This window comes from Colletotrichum costaricense (assembly GCF_030867565.1).
Source record: "Colletotrichum costaricense strain IMI 309622 chromosome Unknown Scaffold_21.1, whole genome shotgun sequence".
In the NCBI taxonomy this organism is placed as follows: Eukaryota; Fungi; Ascomycota; class Sordariomycetes; order Glomerellales; family Glomerellaceae; genus Colletotrichum; species Colletotrichum costaricense.
This window is the reverse complement of record NW_026848250.1, coordinates 3,611-21,474: the sequence shown is the minus strand read 5'-3', so window position 1 is coordinate 21,474 and position 17,864 is coordinate 3,611. Positions and strand designations below refer to the sequence as shown.

General features: G+C 53.4%; 5 protein-coding genes across 5 annotated transcripts; 2 read left to right on the top strand and 3 right to left on the bottom strand.

The window, feature by feature from the left end:
- Positions 1-1,071: 1,071 nt before the first annotated feature.
- On the bottom strand, positions 1,072-1,311 carry CCOS01_14502 (uncharacterized protein; the record flags this gene model as incomplete). The annotated part of the gene is made up of 1 exon (XM_060462645.1): positions 1,072-1,311. The coding sequence occupies one exon, from the start codon at positions 1,309-1,311 to the stop codon at positions 1,072-1,074; it is 240 nt and encodes a 79-aa protein (XP_060306476.1).
- A 1,558-nt stretch (positions 1,312-2,869) lies between these two features.
- Positions 2,870-5,944, bottom strand: CCOS01_14501 (uncharacterized protein; the record flags this gene model as incomplete). The annotated part of the gene is made up of 1 exon (XM_060462644.1): positions 2,870-5,944. One exon carries the CDS (start codon positions 5,942-5,944, stop codon positions 2,870-2,872), a length of 3,075 nt encoding a protein of 1,024 aa, XP_060306475.1.
- Positions 5,945-8,855: 2,911 nt separating this feature from the next.
- CCOS01_14500 (uncharacterized protein) lies at positions 8,856-9,478 on the top strand (the record flags this gene model as incomplete). Its single annotated transcript, XM_060462643.1, has 2 exons — positions 8,856-8,881; positions 8,950-9,478. The coding sequence occupies 2 exons, from the start codon at positions 8,856-8,858 to the stop codon at positions 9,476-9,478; spliced, it is 555 nt and encodes a 184-aa protein (XP_060306474.1).
- Positions 9,479-14,179: 4,701 nt separating this feature from the next.
- Positions 14,180-15,851, top strand: CCOS01_14499 (endo-alpha-1,5-arabinanase; the record flags this gene model as incomplete). Its single annotated transcript, XM_060462642.1, has 4 exons — positions 14,180-14,423; positions 14,597-14,931; positions 15,103-15,715; positions 15,766-15,851. The coding sequence occupies 4 exons, from the start codon at positions 14,180-14,182 to the stop codon at positions 15,849-15,851; spliced, it is 1,278 nt and encodes a 425-aa protein (XP_060306473.1).
- An 860-nt stretch (positions 15,852-16,711) lies between these two features.
- On the bottom strand, positions 16,712-17,539 carry CCOS01_14498 (uncharacterized protein; the record flags this gene model as incomplete). Its single annotated transcript, XM_060462641.1, has 2 exons — positions 16,712-17,115; positions 17,494-17,539. The coding sequence occupies 2 exons, from the start codon at positions 17,537-17,539 to the stop codon at positions 16,712-16,714; spliced, it is 450 nt and encodes a 149-aa protein (XP_060306472.1).
- Positions 17,540-17,864: the final 325 nt, after the last annotated feature.

Below are 17,864 nucleotides of genomic sequence, written 5' to 3'. Positions count from 1 at the left end.
GGTGGGAAGGGTGATTAAATAAACAAGGCGTGACTTGCGTGTGTGAGCCAGAAACAGAGCCAATGCAGGTCGGGTTTGGGTTTGGGTCAGCAAGTCTTGCAAGTTGCAAGTTGGGACAAGCCCATCCGGGGTGGGCAGCAATAGCAAAATTAGACCGGGGGGTGGGCGAGGGAGTATGCGCGTGGGTGTAGGTGTGTGTGCGTAGATAGAGAGAGAGAGAGAGAGGAGAAATAAAAAAGCAAGGTAAGTCGCAATGCGCAAGGCCAGGTTTATTTCGTCGTGGTGGTAAACAGGTGCAATTCGTTGGTGTGTGGTACTCGAATGGGGGAGGTTGGGCTGGATCGCGGGTTGCCAGTCAAGGATTGCATGGGCCAAGGATGATGGAGATGTCAAGGTGTAGTGCAAGGTGAAAGGAGAATGGTCGAGCATTTCATTCATGGATGGTGAGGCAGCAAAAAGGTAAGGTAAGGAAGGCCAATGTAACATCCAAGATGCCGGATACCCTGCCCGTTTCCCGCCTTTTTGTCATTTCCTGTTGTATCTACCATATTTTGCTCTCACTCTCACTCTCACTCTCACTCTCACTCTTGTCTGTAAATTTCAATCTCGCACTCGTGTGGATTGGATCAACCATGAGGTGGAGAGGCAGGTGTGCGATGGGACGGAATAGGTAGGAACGGGGATGAAGGCCTCACAATCTCATAAAGTGACAGATTCACATGGGTCCGGGAATCACTATGGTGGAAGAAAGAGGGTTCCGGCTGCGCAGCTCGGTGCAGCGGTTCGCGCTCTCTCTCTCGCACCTTGGATATGCATATAGACAGGCAGACATGGCTTGTTGGGTATGGCTATTGTTGCACGGCCTTACTTGATGGCTGTCTCCAAGGGCCAGGGACGAGCAAACGGCCGTCAAACAATGACACGGACTGGAGACAAGCATGTCGCAGAGCGGGAGCCCGAGCACCCTTGATTTCTCTCTCGAGTGTCCGCCCCGTACTATGTAATGTACTCTGTACTCTGCACCCGGTACGAATGACCAAGGATGTCTGACTTCAATTGGTAAGGTAAGATCTAGCCCGAAAACTCGGTAGAGGGTAAAGGGCAAGTAATGTGAGGACTGTGAGGTAAGAGAGAGGTGTTTGCTGATGAAGCCTGGTTGAAGTGAGCTGTGGTGAGGTGAGGTGCGTCACCAGCAATGACGTCGGCGATCGGCCTCCTCTCTGTCCCCTTTTGGCCGAGGCCTGAGGTGCCATCTGCGGCCTGCCCAGTTCCTTCCCTTGCACTTTCCTTCCACCCTGCACTTGCTTCCATAGGTACCTTACTGTGTACACATCTACCTACTGCGAGGTAAGGTACTCTGTCGTGTCTGTCCACCAAGTATCATGGCACCTTACCTGCACTGCAAGGTACCTACTCTGCAAGGTACCTCACAAAAACACCATCTTTCTTCGCGACTCTCTCGCCGGCATCTATACGCATACATGGCCGTCATCTTACAGATTAGACTGTCCAGTCTCTCCAATCAAAGGTGCTGCAGAATGGAGAAGAAAACAACCGGGCGATGCGCTCATTTTTGATGGCTGATTTCTTGCCCTGTCAATTCTGCCCATCGCATTGTCTATCCACACCATTACTGCTGGCCGGACTCGCTCATTCGATCCGGGAACAGAAGCCGTTGAGGTATCTCAGTCGAGGTAACACAGCTTGGTACGGCCACATACACCTTACGAGACCTTGGTTTTCCGGCCAGCAAAAAGCCATAGACTCATGGTCCAGACACTCGCAGCCTCAGGGTCAGACAGGCAGACCCCAAGTCCCCAACCGTCCAACGGCAAACAACTCATCCAACGTGGAGTTTTGCAATCATCTCGGCCAATCCTGTGTCTTTTCAAGACCCCCGGTACTGTTGCACGAGGAACCACTCCAACCTAAAATCGGCGGGGCTGGTCATCATCATCCACCATGACCGCCGGGGGAAAGAAAAATAAAATAAAAGAGTGGAGATGATGAGGTGGCTGGGGCCTGGGGTCTGGGGCTGGGCCGCTGGCCTCGACCCATCCCTCCCACTCAAAATCCCATCGCGACATCGTCTCTCCCTCCTCGCGCCTTCATACCAAGTATGTAGACCCGTAGTGTACCTTACGGAGTGCATCCGTACGTGCATGCACAGAGTATGGTTTCTTTCACGCTTGCACTCCGCATCGCCGGCGACGGCTTCAAACATCACGGCAGCAACACGGCCCTGATTCGGCCCAAGTGGAGTCTCAAGACTACGAGAATGGGACAATGGTAACGAGAAGCTACTGGATGGGTACACCACGTCACCGCCGCCGTCGATTCTGACGACCAACAAATGTCTCTGAATTGCGCCTTTTCCTGTGCCACGATCCTCGTGATCCTAATCATCCCTATTCTGACCTCCAACCCAAGTAGAAGGGGGCCATTTAGCTAAGGATCCTTGACCCGATTAACCAGTCTGGGCCAAACCATCTTGACGAGCGTCCAGACAAGCTACAGTCTATCCAATATCACACCTCACTCACGCCTCCCTTTCTAATGCTATCACATGTATCTATTCCAAGGTAGGTCAGACTGGCGACAATCAGGTAGTGATTCGTATCTCATTCGTCCAAAAAACAGTACGAGCAAATTGGCGGGTATCACTCAATCAACACAAGCAAGGTACTAACTAAACTATCCCGTCTCCAACTTTTATGTCCACCTCCAAATAAAGAGAAAACTCAAAGCCAGCCCAAGATATCTACAACTGGCCACCTGGCATCAGCTCAGGAATATATACAAAAATTATTTCGTCCCATCACGCCAGCTCCATCTCCAAAATGGCTTGGCTGCCCTAGCCTCGTCCACCTCATGGCTCATGATCATCAATCACATCCAAATCAAAGTCCCGAATTCGTGGCGCCATGCTGTCCGTCTCAGACCCCTCGCGCTTCACTCGTCCATGACTATACCCACCCCGCGCGCTCTTCCTATCCAACGTGTCGTCGAATGCAAGGAAGCCTCCTGATCCCGTGATGTTGCTTGGCAAGGGGAGCGACTGCTGCTCGTGCTGCGAGGCGCTGCTGGATCGCGCATAATTGCCGTGGGAGCCGTTATTATCCAAGAAGGCGCTCAAGTCACGCCTTCGAATGGGCAGTTCCATTGCCTCTCCTCGCTCTACGCCGCCGGCGCCGGTGCCGCCAAACGTGGCGGCACTGCGCATGCTTCCCGGTCCGCCGCCCAGGCCCTTGACATTATCTCGCGACTGCGCTCTCTTCATGTTGGTACCAGGTCGACTGGATGCTGGTGTACGGATGCTGCTGGCTGTGTCGCTTTCGCTAACGACGCTGTACGCCGAGCTGAAATGAGGCGCCGAACCCGTCGAGTGGATGGACCGGGTCCCGGTCGTCTGATACCCAGACCCTCGCGATGTCGTCGAAGCCGGGGCGCGCGGGTACGCAAATGGGCGGGCGAGGTTTTGCACTGGACTGGTATTGCCCGATCCGCCCGAACTCTCAGCGCCGCCGTTGTTCGGCGTGTTCCAGCTGAGCTGTACTATCCAACAGTGAGATAGCTCGTGCGAGGCTTCGTCTGTCGTGCTGGAGCCCTTCCACGGAGGGACTCTTGTGCCCCTGAGGCGCGGAGACAGATGATACGGCACTCCGTCGCGGTATCGCACGTTGGGGGCGTCCACCGACACACTCGCCAGCGTCTGTAGAATGCCGTAGATCAGAACCCAACGTCCCCGTCGGGCTACGGCCGGATCGACCTCAGTGACACTGTCGCTCTTTTCGAATTTCACAAAGGCGTCAATTAGGTCCGATTGTGTAAAGTCAGAACCAAGGATATAAATGTTAGTGGCCTCGGTGTATGCCAACTGAACTCGTCGTTCCAGGGCACCCGCTCGGCCACCGTTGTTGGCACCTGCGCCAGTCTTCTTCTTGAACATGGAGCTCTCCTTTGACGGCGCTGGCGGAATGGATTCGGGTACCATGGGGTATGGATGAGGGATATGTGGAAACCGCAACTTATTGTCGAACTCGACGAGGATGTCTGTGATGGGAATGTCGATGTCGGCGTCAAATCCCTTGTCCTTTTCGCTCTGCATCATCCATTTGCGCCCTGATCGCGCCTCGGACATGTCCCAGACAATATCGCGGTTGACGAGGTAGTCATACAGCGCCCCAAAGTCCTTTTGCAATGATTGTGCCACGCTCCTTGTAAGCCATATGTCCTCGCCGTCGGAGTCTGGGAGACCAGTTGTCTGAGCCGGCGGCCACGCTCCTTGTGAGTGAAGGTAGTGGTTCAAGAAGAACTTTTGTAAACGGTCTGCAGCCGCCTTTGCCTGACCACCAACACCTGCCGGCCACAGGTCGCCATACTGGAACTCCACGAGTCTTTCTTCGGCCGCCTGGACGCGGAGCTGCGTCTCGAGACATGCCCGCTCCAGGAGCGCGCGGGTGATGGGCGTGAGGTCTTTGAAGTCGGCGCATGTCTCCAGCTGGCTGTACATGCCGGCGCAGTGTAGAAAACTCTCCCGCCAGCCCTCCTCCCATCGCACAGCTGACCCTTCAGACCACGCCAGCAAGCTGACAGCCGTTTCCGGGTCGTTGCGCACGTCATCTATTCCCCGGGCTGACAGATAGTTCAAGATCATGCCGACGTTGTCCGCGTCCGGTGGCATGTAGGCATCCAATCGCATGTGCAGGTCGGAGAGAGCCTGGTGAAGCGTCAACCCGACCAGAGATGCGTGATAGAGCAAGGCAAAGACGTTTCTTGTTGTAATATGGCTTCTGAGTTGTTCTGTCTTGGTCATGTTTGCAGGAGTCGGGAAGTACATTTCGTATGAAATTTGCCCGTCAGCTTCGCCGAGATCCTCCGAGATGGGCGGTGTCGGTTGCCCACCGCGCATGTGTGGCCGAAGCATGGGTGGCGCACCCTGTGGAGATGGGGGCATGTAGATGTCCTCCTCGGTTGTGCCCTCCCGAAGCAACGTGATGAGATACCTCGATTCGGTCGCTTCGATTATGTGTGAGGATAGTCTGAAGGATGGGTTCGGCCGTGGGGCTTGGCCCTTGTGCCCGAAGAAGACGAGAACATCACCATTCGGATCCCACAGTTCGGGGTCTTTGCGTAGCTTATTCCACCTTTGAACAGGTCTTCCAGCGCCGATCCATCGCTTGATGGGCGGCGTGGTCGGCACAGGAGGCAGCTTCGATGCCGGGGGTGGTGATGTAGGCAGATCCATATCCTGATGTCGCATTTGTTGATTCATGTGCTGCATGTGCTGCATGTGGTATTGGTGCTGCTGCTGCTGCTGCTGCTGCTGTTGCTGTTGCATGTGCATCTGCCGCTGTATGTGCATCTGCTGCATCGTGTCCATGTTGAACTGTTCATAGGTGTAGTCGAGCTCCGTGGGAGACATTGGGGCGGGATTCTGATGTTGACCCGGGCGTACAGTAGCGACGGATTCAGGACGGAAGTCGAGTTCCTTGTCTTTGCGCTTGAAGGTGAAAGTCTTGGCCAGGCCTCTCCGTACATCCTCGCTCTTCTTGTCCAGCCTGCTTCGCAAACCCGACTTCTCAATGCCCGAGACGTCTTCCGTCTTGATGGTAGGTCTCCGGGCGCGGGCATAGGCGAAGTCGTCTAGGGGGCCGGAGCTCCCGTCACGACGGCCGCCCTCACTGCTTCCACTGCCACTGCCTATGCTGGGTGTGCCTGGCTTGATGTCGCGTGGAGGCTCTGAGAACTTGAGGAAGCGTGCATTTGTAGTGCCGATGCCGGTGCCAACGGGTAAAGATGCGCCGGTCTGGGGAAGCGGAAACTCGGGGATGGTGAGGTCTTCATATTCTCCTATTATGCCGCCGGTATTTGATCTTGCCCTCGCCTTTTCCTTCTCGGCTTGAGTGATCTTCTTGCGCACATAGGCGCTTCGGCCGGACATGTTGACGGGTGATTCTGCCGGTAAAGAGGCCTTGCTCACGAAGAGCCGCTCACGCGCTGTGGATGGGCCAGTCCCGGTCTGAACGAGTTACAGGTTATCCCAGGAGTTTGGTATGGAAAGGATGCTGTAGCGACTGCAGCTGTCGCGAACGTCGATATTCAAGACGTGAGAAGAGCTGCACAAAGGATCTCCGTAGAGGAAGAGGAAGTGATGAAATTGAGAGAGACAGAGAGGGAGAGAGACGACAGACAGACAGACAGACAGACAGACAGACAGACAGACAGACAGAGGTGAGTGAATGGCAGCCCACCCCCAGAGTGAGTCGAGATAAGATAAGACGACTCAAAAGTCCCCTAAAAGACCTAACCTGGCAAGTGCCTGCCTTAGGTGCCTTACTGTACCTAGGGTACACTGCTGCAGAGTACCTTACTCCGTAATGTACCTAAGTACGGAATGTAATCGGTACAGGGAACCTCAGGTACAAATTGCCCTGATTGGTGCTTTGGATGGGTAGATAAGGTACCTTTGGGGGGACCTGGTAGGGAGTCGAAATGAGCATGGAATGAGGGAGCTAACTCTGATAAGGTACCGAGGTAACCAACGTAAGGTAGGTACTCCGTAAGGTACGGGACAGGTAAGGATTTGTTGCTGCAGTCGGGTGCTCCCTGAGATGAGCCTGGTGAGGTGAGCCCAATCACGCAGATGAGAGAGATGGTGAAGAGAGCGAGTGTGATGGTGAGGGTGAGGGTGAGGGTGAGAGTGAGAGTGAGAGTGAGTTGGTGAGCACTGGGGTACGGACAGCGGGGAGCCCAGCCGATTTGGGGTAGAAGGTTCCCGACGGGGGGGGGGGGGGGCAATGGCGCTGCTCCTGTGGCGTGTCGTTCCCCAAATGACGGTCCGTTTTAGGGTGTCTTGGGCGTTTGTGGTGCGTCTATTGCGCCCGCTGAGATGGGCGGATGCGGCCGAGTTTTCCCTTCTACGTTTTTTTTTCTTTTCCACCTTGTCTTTTCTCCCTCTTCTCTATCGTCTGTTTCGTTTTGATTTTCGCTCGTCGGTTCTTCTCTTTCTGCAGGTTGTGTATCTAGGAAAGAGTCGTCTTCCTTCGCTCGGTGTGTTCCGCTTCAGATGAATGGGACCTTGGACGACGGGACTAAAGGCAGTCACTCATCAGCATGGTTCAGAGGGCAGAGCGGAAAGAGGAAATTGGCTTCGGGCAGCAAAAAGAATGACTCCTCACGTACGCTCAAAAATAGTTTGTGGATCATGAAAGGCCCCGGTCAGGTAGGTACTCGATGCGTTTTGGTGAGATGAAAATGGCCGGATGAGAGCAGCGTGGATGGAAAGAAGGATGCATGCCAAGATCACAAATCAGACCTCTTTGCAGCAGCATCCATTCAATTCAATTCTTTTTCGACGACCGAACGATGCCAAGAAGACGTGGTGCGTACTCGATTTATACGTAGGAGCCGAGAAAACCGATCCAGAGTCAACAGAGTATCGCTGTTTCTGTGTGGGATTCGCGCCACCGCTCAAGTTTCGGATTCTGCTCGAAGGATCCCTTAACATCCGTAGTGTCGTAGCGATTGCGTGGAGAACGCCCGTCTGTACGCAGCTAGGTGTCGTTCGGCCGGCCCGGTGAAGTATGGGAATCACTCGGTTCCCGGACAGCTTCGTCGAGTCCGCGCGTGGCTGATCCAGTCGTAAGGTAAGATGGCGAACCTGCAAAGAGGGAAACACAATAACAAACTAGAAACAAAGCAGCAGAAGTAAAGCAAGACACCGGGTCACACGCGGACCAAGGTAAGCTGACACTGACACTGTCAATGAGACGAGCTCGCAGAATGAGAAGGAAGGGGGCATATCCCCCAGATATCCAAGTCATGCCTGCTTCACACTCCAGCCTTCGCGTCCGTCGCCTTCGCGGCTTGTCTCTTCTGCAGCTGGGCCAACCTGAAAAACGCCCGTTGACATGTACCTTGCCCTGCTCGGCCTTACATGGCCTTGCTTGCCTTGGCTAGGAGCCGGCCATACGGATACAGCCCTTGCTGAACCGAGCGTCCAACGCCGTCCTTGTCCTCGTCCTCCGTCCCGTCCGTCGGCATCTGCAGTGCTGCACACTCGAAAGCTGCAGCCGATTTGGCCTAGTCATCTACCCTGGGTGTCCGGAACCCGCTATGCACACTACTGTACACAGAATGCCATGCCTGTTCGTACTTTGGAAGGGATCTGCTGCTTGACATTGGTTTGGTTCGTCTCCGAACGAGGATATTCGTAGTCCAAATGACCAGGCTTCGTGCCCCCATCTTTCCAAGGCTTCTTTGTCCCCATGTCGCGTTCCCAGGGAATACGGAGTAGAGACTGGCAGCAAGGTAGATTCGTGGGGGACGCCCCGGCTATGACAAAGCGCCAACGCCAGCGGCCGACCCCAGAAGAAGTCTTTGCAAGCTTCTTCTTTCCTTGCACTCTGTACCCGAAGTGATGCTGACAGTCAGTCTTCTTCGGTATGGACTGGAACCATTGGTGATTTTGTCCCGCAAGGGGCCCTGGTAAAGCCCAGGAACAAGGGTGATTGCTGCCAAGAGCCCGACGCTGTACGAAGTACATAGTAAGACGGCTCAGCATGCAAAGAGTGCACCACGCTCGGCGACCAGAAGGATCCAGGCCCTGGTCTCCCAGTCCGATTGATTGTGCCTCGCTGATTGATTTGATTGACTGACTGACTGACTGATATGACATGTTAGATTGGGAAGGAGAAAGTCTGCAATTTTTCAACAGAGACGCCGCTTGTTGTGTCTATCAGGAGGTATCCATAGGCACGAACAACGCTAGATTGTCACTCCAGAGTCCAGATCATCACGGCATGGGGCCCTTTGCATGCCATGGATCGTCGCGTCCTGTTTCTAACTTTGCCATGCAGGTGACAATTATCGAGTACTGGTAATTACATGTCAATATCACCGTGAACTCTGCTGACGGAGGCTCACTCTTGGGAAAGATGTTACCAAGATGTCCAACGCATGGACGAATATTCCGTACAGATGGATAGAGAGAAATGCTCGTCGACTCCTCTTTTTGCTCCGAGATTGGCCCCCAACTGCGATGCATCCGTCCATCCGAGGTTCCCATCGGATGAGCCATCCACCTTCATGCCCACCCAACCCCCGAGTTGAGACTGCAATGTTTCAATATGCATGGTTCCTCGAGGGCAGGGCTCCAGGAATCCGCCCATATTCCATTGAACCCAAGTCTTTGGGTCGCATTCTGGTTCCTCGAGGGACTGTGTCGCCGTCGCCGAGGATGCAACATGGCGACGCCGGTCACACCCTTGTCGTCGACTCGCGGCGAGCCATGTTGTCCAATTTGCTTCGCAGTGTAAGCATTTGTCGTCGTCGTGGTCGTACTGTGCAATGTACGGATACGGAGCACTACATATATTCAGGGCACAAGGCACAGAGACCCAACAATGATTGTTGCCCATCCACTCAACCAGATAATCAGCCGAAGCATAATCACGACACCCATGCAGGCAAATAGCAAACACAAGAGGGCTAGTGAGAATGGCAACGAGCGTCACAATCTAGGGGTAAATCCCCTCTATATACGGATACCTATGTACCACTACGCAAGCTTGGCCTGCTGTTTCCAGGTTGTATTTCCACACGCGCTATGCCTCATTCTTCAACCGCCTTTTCCCATCTTGTGCGGAAATAAAAGAAATGAAAACACAGAAAAAGTCAAAAGTACCAACGCTGCAGAGAAGGTCCTCATTAACAGAAACCGTTGCAAGCCCGACGCCCTTGGCCCCTTATCAGCGATCACAAAGGACATGCCCCTTGCAGTCGCAATTGCACTAATGCAGGCAAATTTGGCCGTCATGCTGAGTATCCATCTTGGGTGTATGGGGTACGTAGTACATACGGATAAGGACAACTATCCGGACTTGGTCCGAATCTCCAAGGCGCGCGATCGCTGCTCAGCTTCCTGATATGAACCGAGGAAACCTGTGACTGCTCAGCTTCCCAAGGCTAGAGATTGACTTGATATATGTGATGCTCAGTCCCTCAAGGTCCAGAGACTGGTAGCCTGTAGTGTACGGAGTAGGTCGTAGGTATAGACAGCCACGACAACTAATGGCATTCCCCATGTCAAATTTCCCACTGCATCGCTTCTTTGTCCGCATCTAGAAGCTGCCAGACGCAATTCAGGAACTTGGCCCAATGTTCGCGGTTCGCCTCGGTTGGGTTGGTTCTGTACCAGTCTTCATGTTTTATCCGTACGGAGTACAAACGCAACATCAAATAGCCTACCAGCACCTCTCCCAGCTTGCCATGCCAGTTGAACATGTGTGGATGCCTCCATCCATCCAGGGGAGACTGGCGCAGCCCGCTGTCTATTGGACGCAAGGCGCAGACGTCCTCTCGATATCGCCTAAGGTTCTCAAGGGCCGCATCTCTTGCATTGTGTCCTCCGTGTCAGCTGCACTACAGCATCTCACCATGTGGGAGTTTGTGAGCTGCACCCCAACTCTCGGCCGGAAACCCTGTCGTCACCATTTCGCAGGACCCGGTCAGGCTGTCACCCCTATTGTTTACCGTGGAAGGCCAGCAAAGGTTAGACAGCTGGAAAACCCAAAGTTAACTCAACATAGTTGATCAAGTGGCTCCTGGACTTCTTGAAAGTCTACTCCTCCCGATGAACGTTTCTTTGTGCCGTGCTTTCGTCCCAGCCATCATGAGATGGGCGGCACGTCCTGGTCAGCACTAACAAGGCAAGCCCAAATCACCCTCCAAACGCCGTCGCGCGAAAACGGCGGGCGTATTCCGTCAGACTATTCACCCTAACGTACAGCATATAGCTCCTGGTTTGATTGTGCCAGGAACAAGTCCGAGCGGAATTGGTTTCAAAGGATTGCCAAAAGTTGAAGCCCCCAGGATCATGGATAACCGATAGATATGGCGTAGGAGCCATTGGAAACAGCGACTTTACAATGGGGGAAGAAGCTTGAAGATATGGGTACACGATGAGTTTGCAGATGTTAGTTTTGACGGCTCTTGGTAACGTAACAGATCCAGAGCGCCGGGTTCCTCATGTCCCAAGTCCCTCCCCTCCTCTCCCCCCGCCCCCTTCCTCCCCTGGGCCCTGGGCCCTTGGAGTCTTGGACCCTAAACTAACAAACTACTGCGTGCGTCCGTGACTCTTTGCCGATCAGTCATGGCCACATGGCATCCATCGACGATAGCAGCCCTGCCCCCTCCGCCCTGACCTCGAACCAGTGGGTCCGGCGTGTGGACCCTGCTCGCAGGTGAGCCGTGACACTTCTCACCTGGTAGGTAGGCGAGTAGGATTATTATGTGTAGAGTTTAGTTTGTGCCACGACTTACGCGTTCCTGACCTACATGTCTTTCAACATACAGCTTGATGTCTGGTGGCACTGGTGCTTGTGCATTTCGCAAGGCTGCACGCTCAGTCAAGCTACAATAGAACTTGGTACAGATACAGAATCAAAACCACTATGAATCTGTGATTGCGACGCCATATTCGTACGAACATGAGGATTCAACCACCGGGCGTGCCTCAAACTGTAACCTCCGCCAGGCTGCATCCGCATCACATTCCTGCAACGCCATGAAGCCCCCCCCCCCCCCTTTTTTTTTTCTTTGCGGCTATCCAGAGTGCGAGCATTCGAAGCCTACTGTAGCCAGGGATCCGTCAGACCAACGAGACAGCAGGGCCCCGGTAAACCCGTAACAAGAAGCTCGTTGCCATACACTTTCTTAATCAACCAAGCCACGCCCTCTAGCTCTGAACCATCCACACATGTAGGGTCCGAACTGGAGGGGTCAAGAGTCAGCCCTCGAGTGGGAGCTGTGGTTTTTGACGGCATAAGTATCCCTCAAAGCCATGTCGCAGCAGGCTCAGTTGGCTCGCAAAGGGACCAACCTAATATACGTACAGATCGGAGATGTGAACGCATGATGAAATGGCCGCCACTACGCAATGATGATCCCTTGGCGGCCGTGACATCGCAGCTTCGAGATGGATGTGTTGGCTGGGGCCAACACGAAGGAGGGCCGACATGGACAATGGTGGCTAGACACCGGCCCTTTGTCCGTCGAGCTCCGGCTGACACGCCGCAAGATCTGGGTGATTCGGGAATGGCTGATGACATCTAGAATGGACAGCCTCGGGCTGTCCGCCGATTGAGCGGGACAATCCACCGCAGTCCGCTTGAGCTCTCCGGTTCTGACACCCGAATGTCCCCTTTACGGAGTAAATAGATCCGGTTCCTCCCCTCCCTTTTTTTGTCCGTTCATTAGGGCGAAGATTTAGTGAAAAAGGGAGCGGGCGGGCCCGCGCACGGCGCTCAAGACGGCTTCAGCGTGATGCTGCTTTTGTTGAAAATGGATATGAAGTTATGAACACCATAACACAGATACTCGTACCATATATGTATCCCGTATCCGTACCCCGTACACTATTGACAAGGAGTGGAGCCATCATCTTATGGGAGACGCTGCTCGGAATATTTACCTCCTCCAAACCCACGCGGTGTCCATCTTATTCCCAATCGTCGCCCACAGTTTCGCCCACCCATGAGCCAAAATTCACAACGCCAAACTATTTCCCGATCCTCCGAGTCCAAGCTGGATGCCAAAGCCCGACGATGAGGTGGTCGGTATCAGTGATTGATCAACACATCGATACCATTCCCGAAGGTTAGCCACAAGTCGCCTTCATGTGTGGTCAAGTAGGCTCTCATCGCCTGGAAGCCAAAGTCAGTTGCCTTCTTCGTAGCCGCTTAAATTTATCATGAGGACACGGTACGGATATTGGTTTTTTACTTTTGATAATCTGACTCTGCGGAGTAGATCGGGGCTGATTGGCCCCAGCCTCCGAGCCTCCGAGCCTCCGACAAAGGCCAAGGTGACGGCCAACGGAGACTTTCTTACTCCCTGCCATGGCCCGTGTGAACTGGGGTTCTGCCCATCACGTTACCAAACTCCACTGAATAACATACATAGTACGTAGGTTTTTCTGCCGAGCACGGCAAACACGTTGTTTCCCTCGCCCACAGGGACACCGCTGATCGTGTTGATCGCGTTGATCCGGACGAACAACCGAGACATGGAGCAGACGGCGAATAGGTATGCGTACAGTCTACGGATACAGCTTAAGCCTCTCGATGTGGATATGGATATGGATATGGATGCATCGTTGCACACGGATATCAAGCCCCAAAATGAAGCTTAATTCTGACACAGGCACATACTGCGTACGACGACCAGACCTAGGATGAAAGGGGAGTGCGAAATAAAAAGAAAACAATACAAGGGAGGTAGGCGACCTGAACCTGGAGACTTGGGCACAATCCAAGCCCCCTTTTCTCTGGGCCGCTCGCTTCGGACCCCCTTCGGCTCCAGATGTAATGCCACCATGGCGGGCAGAACTCCCCTATTTTCTTCACCCATTTGCTTGACGATGGCGAATTCCGTCTTATCCCTGCATAAAGACAAGGTCTTGGTCAGAGAGCTTCGGACAACAAACCATCGCAAGGGTAATGAGGCTTCTTGGAGGAGTTTCAATGCACAAGAGTTCAACCCTTCCAATTTCCGGTGATTTCATCACGATCAATCTCTCCTTCGATGCGGATACTTCCGTTTGATGTGAGCGCTTGTTGCGGTCGTCTATCTGTTCACGAACACAGTCTATGGATGGTTGGATGCTCTGCAGTGATAGACTCTTCGACGCATAGAGCCTATCTGTACAGTTACTTGAACACAATAGGGGAAAGATTCCGCGCGAGTTCCATCGTGACGGGACTTGAATCGCGGGGTTCGTCTGCTCTTTAGACGGCCCTTCTCATGCAGAGGGTTGCAGGCTGCATACGGCCGGCACTCACCAGCCCCAAATTTACCCTTCAAGACTCGGAATTCCCTTGTCAACCGGTCTCATCCTCTCATGCGCACCATTCGGAGAGCCAGTTTTCGACAATCCAATACACTACTGTACCTTGTCTGGCCAGCTCGTTTACGGTCTTCCCACTCTCCAAGGTTTCCGTTAATCTGAACTTTGCTACCCACAGACGACGGCACGCATGGCAGTTTCTTACTCGCTTAAAGCCGTCATAGCCTAATTATCCTTTCATTTGCCCATCCCTCGTTGCTTATTTGCCCCGATTCCATCAGATACGGACACTTCGTATGTTCGTAGGCAGCTTGTTGGTGACTTAAGTCAATGGTCAGCCCGCCGAAGACGCCGTCTGGCCATGCAATAGGTATCGGTCCACCGCACCACCTTGAACCACCCCTTCATCTCTTTGGCCGGGTCAATCCTAGGCTCTGCTCCAAGTATATTGCCCGTCTTTATCTTCACGCCGCCCACAAGGGCCTGCCGCAGACAGCGAGCTCGAATTCCGCCAATCAAGCCGAAGGGCACATTATTACCCAGGGCCAGTCGAGCTCCCCCAGCCTGGAACGATGTACACTATCGTGTACCGGTATCACCCTCCGTGATGGAGTTCGGATGGCGAGATCTCGGTTCCTTCCAGAGATGGCAACCGGTTCCATGTTCCCGTCCTACTTTAAAGTTTCTCTTATTATGTTCCTCGCGAACCTCTTCTCTTCAAGCACTCCCAAGTTATCTCTCTGCTAGTCACTCTCTTCCAGCAGTGCATAGCGTCAACTGTTCCTCTGCCTGTGTCGAACAATTTGGTCTCTATCATGCGCTTCGGTTCCATCTTTTCACTCGCAGCTGCGCTGCTGAGCGCCACCGTTCAGGCTTACGGTAATCCGGGAGCCTGCTCCGGCCAGTGCTGGAGTCACGACCCTTCCGTTGTCCGTCGCGATGATGGCACCTATTTTCGTTTCGAAACTGGCAGCAAGATCGGTATTTGGAAGGCTCCCGATTTGGTAGGCCCCTGGACCTACCAAGGAGCTGCCTTGCCATCGGGTAGCAAGATCAATCTCAAGGGCAATGATGATCTCTGGGTATGTCTGGTCCAGCCTTCCTTGTCTCCCTTTCGTACCTTCACTTTTCTCGGCCTTCCGGTTGAAGGGTTCGATCTTCCGTCTAGCCATCAATAAACGGGGTCAGAATCGACGAGACTGGAAAAACTGTCGGCCCTTTAGAGCACACACTCATGATCTTGTCTCGGATAGGCTCCTGATGTGAACAAAGTTGGCGATCAGTACATTCTGTACTACACCGTCTCCTCTTTCGGCGTTCAAAACTCGGCCATCGGTTATGCTACCTCCACCACCATGGAGTTTGGCTCCTGGACTGATCATGGCGCCACCGGGGTCGCTTCTTCAGCCGGCAGCCGCTACAATGCCATCGATGCTCAGCTCGTCAAGTCCGGTAGCAACTACTTCCTGAATTTTGGCTCCTTTTGGCAGGACATTTTCCAAGTGCCTCTGAATGCGGCTGCAACCAAAGCCAACGGTAATCCATACAACATCATTCTGAACACCACTGCCCCTCAGCCTGTCGAGGGTGCCTTCGTCTACGAGCGCAGCGGCACCTTCTGGGCCTTCTTCAGCTCAGGCTCCTGCTGCGGTCTCGACGCTAACCGCCCGACCCCCGGAAACGAGTATAAGATTTTCGTTTGTCGTGCCTCTTCTGTCAATGGCCCCTACACCGACAAGAGCGGCAAGAGCTGCCTGGCCGGCGGTGGCACCCTTCTTCTTCCATCTCATAACAAAATATATGCTCCCGGTGGCCAAGGCGTCTTGGTTGACCCCAAGCGTGGTGCGGTCCTCTACTATCACTATAGTGAGTAGTCAATTCTGGCTTCAATGCGCTATCAAGTCTAACTATTTTAGTGAACACCGACGTTGGGTATGCCGATTCTCAAACTCTATTTGGCTGGAATGTCATCTCGTGGTCCGGCGGCTGGCCTTCTGTCTAGGTATATCGTTAAATACGGAAGGAAGTGAGGGTTACGGTGGATGATGGCTGTTATATTCTTGTTCATATTATAGCTCCACACGTGCTGAGGGGCATGTACAAACCTTGCGACCTAGAATATCATTTCTATACCGATGGGAGTGTGTGATGTTGGTTCCTTATCAAACCCCCTCTTGTGTGTGTTTACTTACTACCCACCGTAACGCTTGCCGGCTCTGACTCTAACTGACTCAGATTCAAGATGAACGACTTGCCCTTTTGTCTCGATGGGCAGTTTTTTGGGGTTTCTTTCCCCTCAGGCGGGAGGACTAGACTATGGTTATGCATGACGCTACCGGCCGCCATTCGTTGATGGAGCCAGGCTGTACTTTATCAGATCATTTGTCGCCCTCAACAATCCGGCAGCAATTCGATGATTTTTACTATTTACCTGAAGAATAACTGGGAGCAATACGTCTCGTGTAAAACCTGCCACCTAGGTCCTCCTCCTCTTCTTCAGAACCTCCGAATAGAAACTTCTTTCCCCATGTGAACAGATTGAAGCACCACGAGACTCGACTTTGGTGTATCCGACGTTGCAAGCATGTCTGGACAAGGGTTTGATTAGTTAAAGTAACTAAAGCAGACTTTATATGTGATCAGCTTGCGCGCATCGTATTTCATACTAAACTAAACAACTAAACAATGATTAACTATTGTCTTCGTATTCTTCAATTCCAATCGCACCCTGTTGTACATTGAGTTTGCACTCAATGGGTGGGACCTTGTACTGCACCGTCAACATCTTCCTTCAAGAATCAAAATACCCTTAAACCGGAAGTGAGTACAACCAGTCAGTCGACAATCAGGGGGAATAATGATTTATGCTGGGATAGGCTTCTTGTCCTCGGCAGGCTTTTTCTTGTCCTCATCTCGATCTCCATCAGGGCCACGAGGAGGAGGTCCAGGAGGGAACGCGCCAGGGAAGCCAGGGGGGTAGGCGCCGGGGAAACCGGGGCGGGGTTGGACCGGGGCGGGGAACGGAGCGGGGAAGCCCGGAGGACCGGCCGGGGGAGGAGGAGGAGGACGTCTCTCACCATCGCCACCGCGACCACCGCGATCACCATCCCGGAAGCACTCACGGTCACCATTGCGGTCACCATCCCGTCCACCTCGATCACCGCCGCTGCGGTCACCATCGCGATCTCCGTTACGATCTCCATTGCGGTCCTCGCGAGCCACCTTACGATCGCCCTCGCGGTCACCATCGCGCCCTCCTCCACGTCCTCCTCGCACACAACACGATCTTCCGTCTCTGTCACGCCCACGATCTTCTGCACGGCAGTCTTGGTCGCCGTCGCGATCTCCGTCACGTCCGCCACGGTCACCACCGTTACGGTCTCCGTCACGGTCCGCCCCATTGCGGTCTCCCTCGCCATCGCCCTTCTTCTTGTCTTCCCCCTTCTTGTCGCCTTCTGCCTGCGTGACGGGAGCAGAAGCAGGAGGAGCAGCAGCTGGAACAGCTGGAGGAGCCTGTCGAGTCACAAGGGCTGGCTGAATAATAGCGCTACGTCATATTAGCTTGATATCCTAGGTCAACGAGTTTATGATCGCCACGTACCTTTGCTCGCGTGAGTCGATGCTAGATGGCGCGCCATTCGCACCCATGGTCGCTGCCACCATGATGATAAGAGACTTGGAGAAGCGCATTGTGTACCTGACAGTATAACTAAACCAAGGTTTCTCGGGGGTTATCTTCTTTCGGTATATAAGTATATGTTGTTGATGACCGTCTTACAAGCAATAAAGAGGTATTAGGTCGAGGAAAGACCAAGGATGAAAGATGAGTGATGATGATGAATATGGAGATAGATCAATTGATAAAGGTCGAGGAGAACATCCTTTAAGTAGTCGTATCTGCATACCTTCGAAAGCTACGGTCCGTTGATTGACCAGTTTCTTCCCACTCTGCCTACTGATTTTGACCTTCCCCAATGGATCGCGTCATTCCGGTGCTCCGTCTCCAACAGTTCGT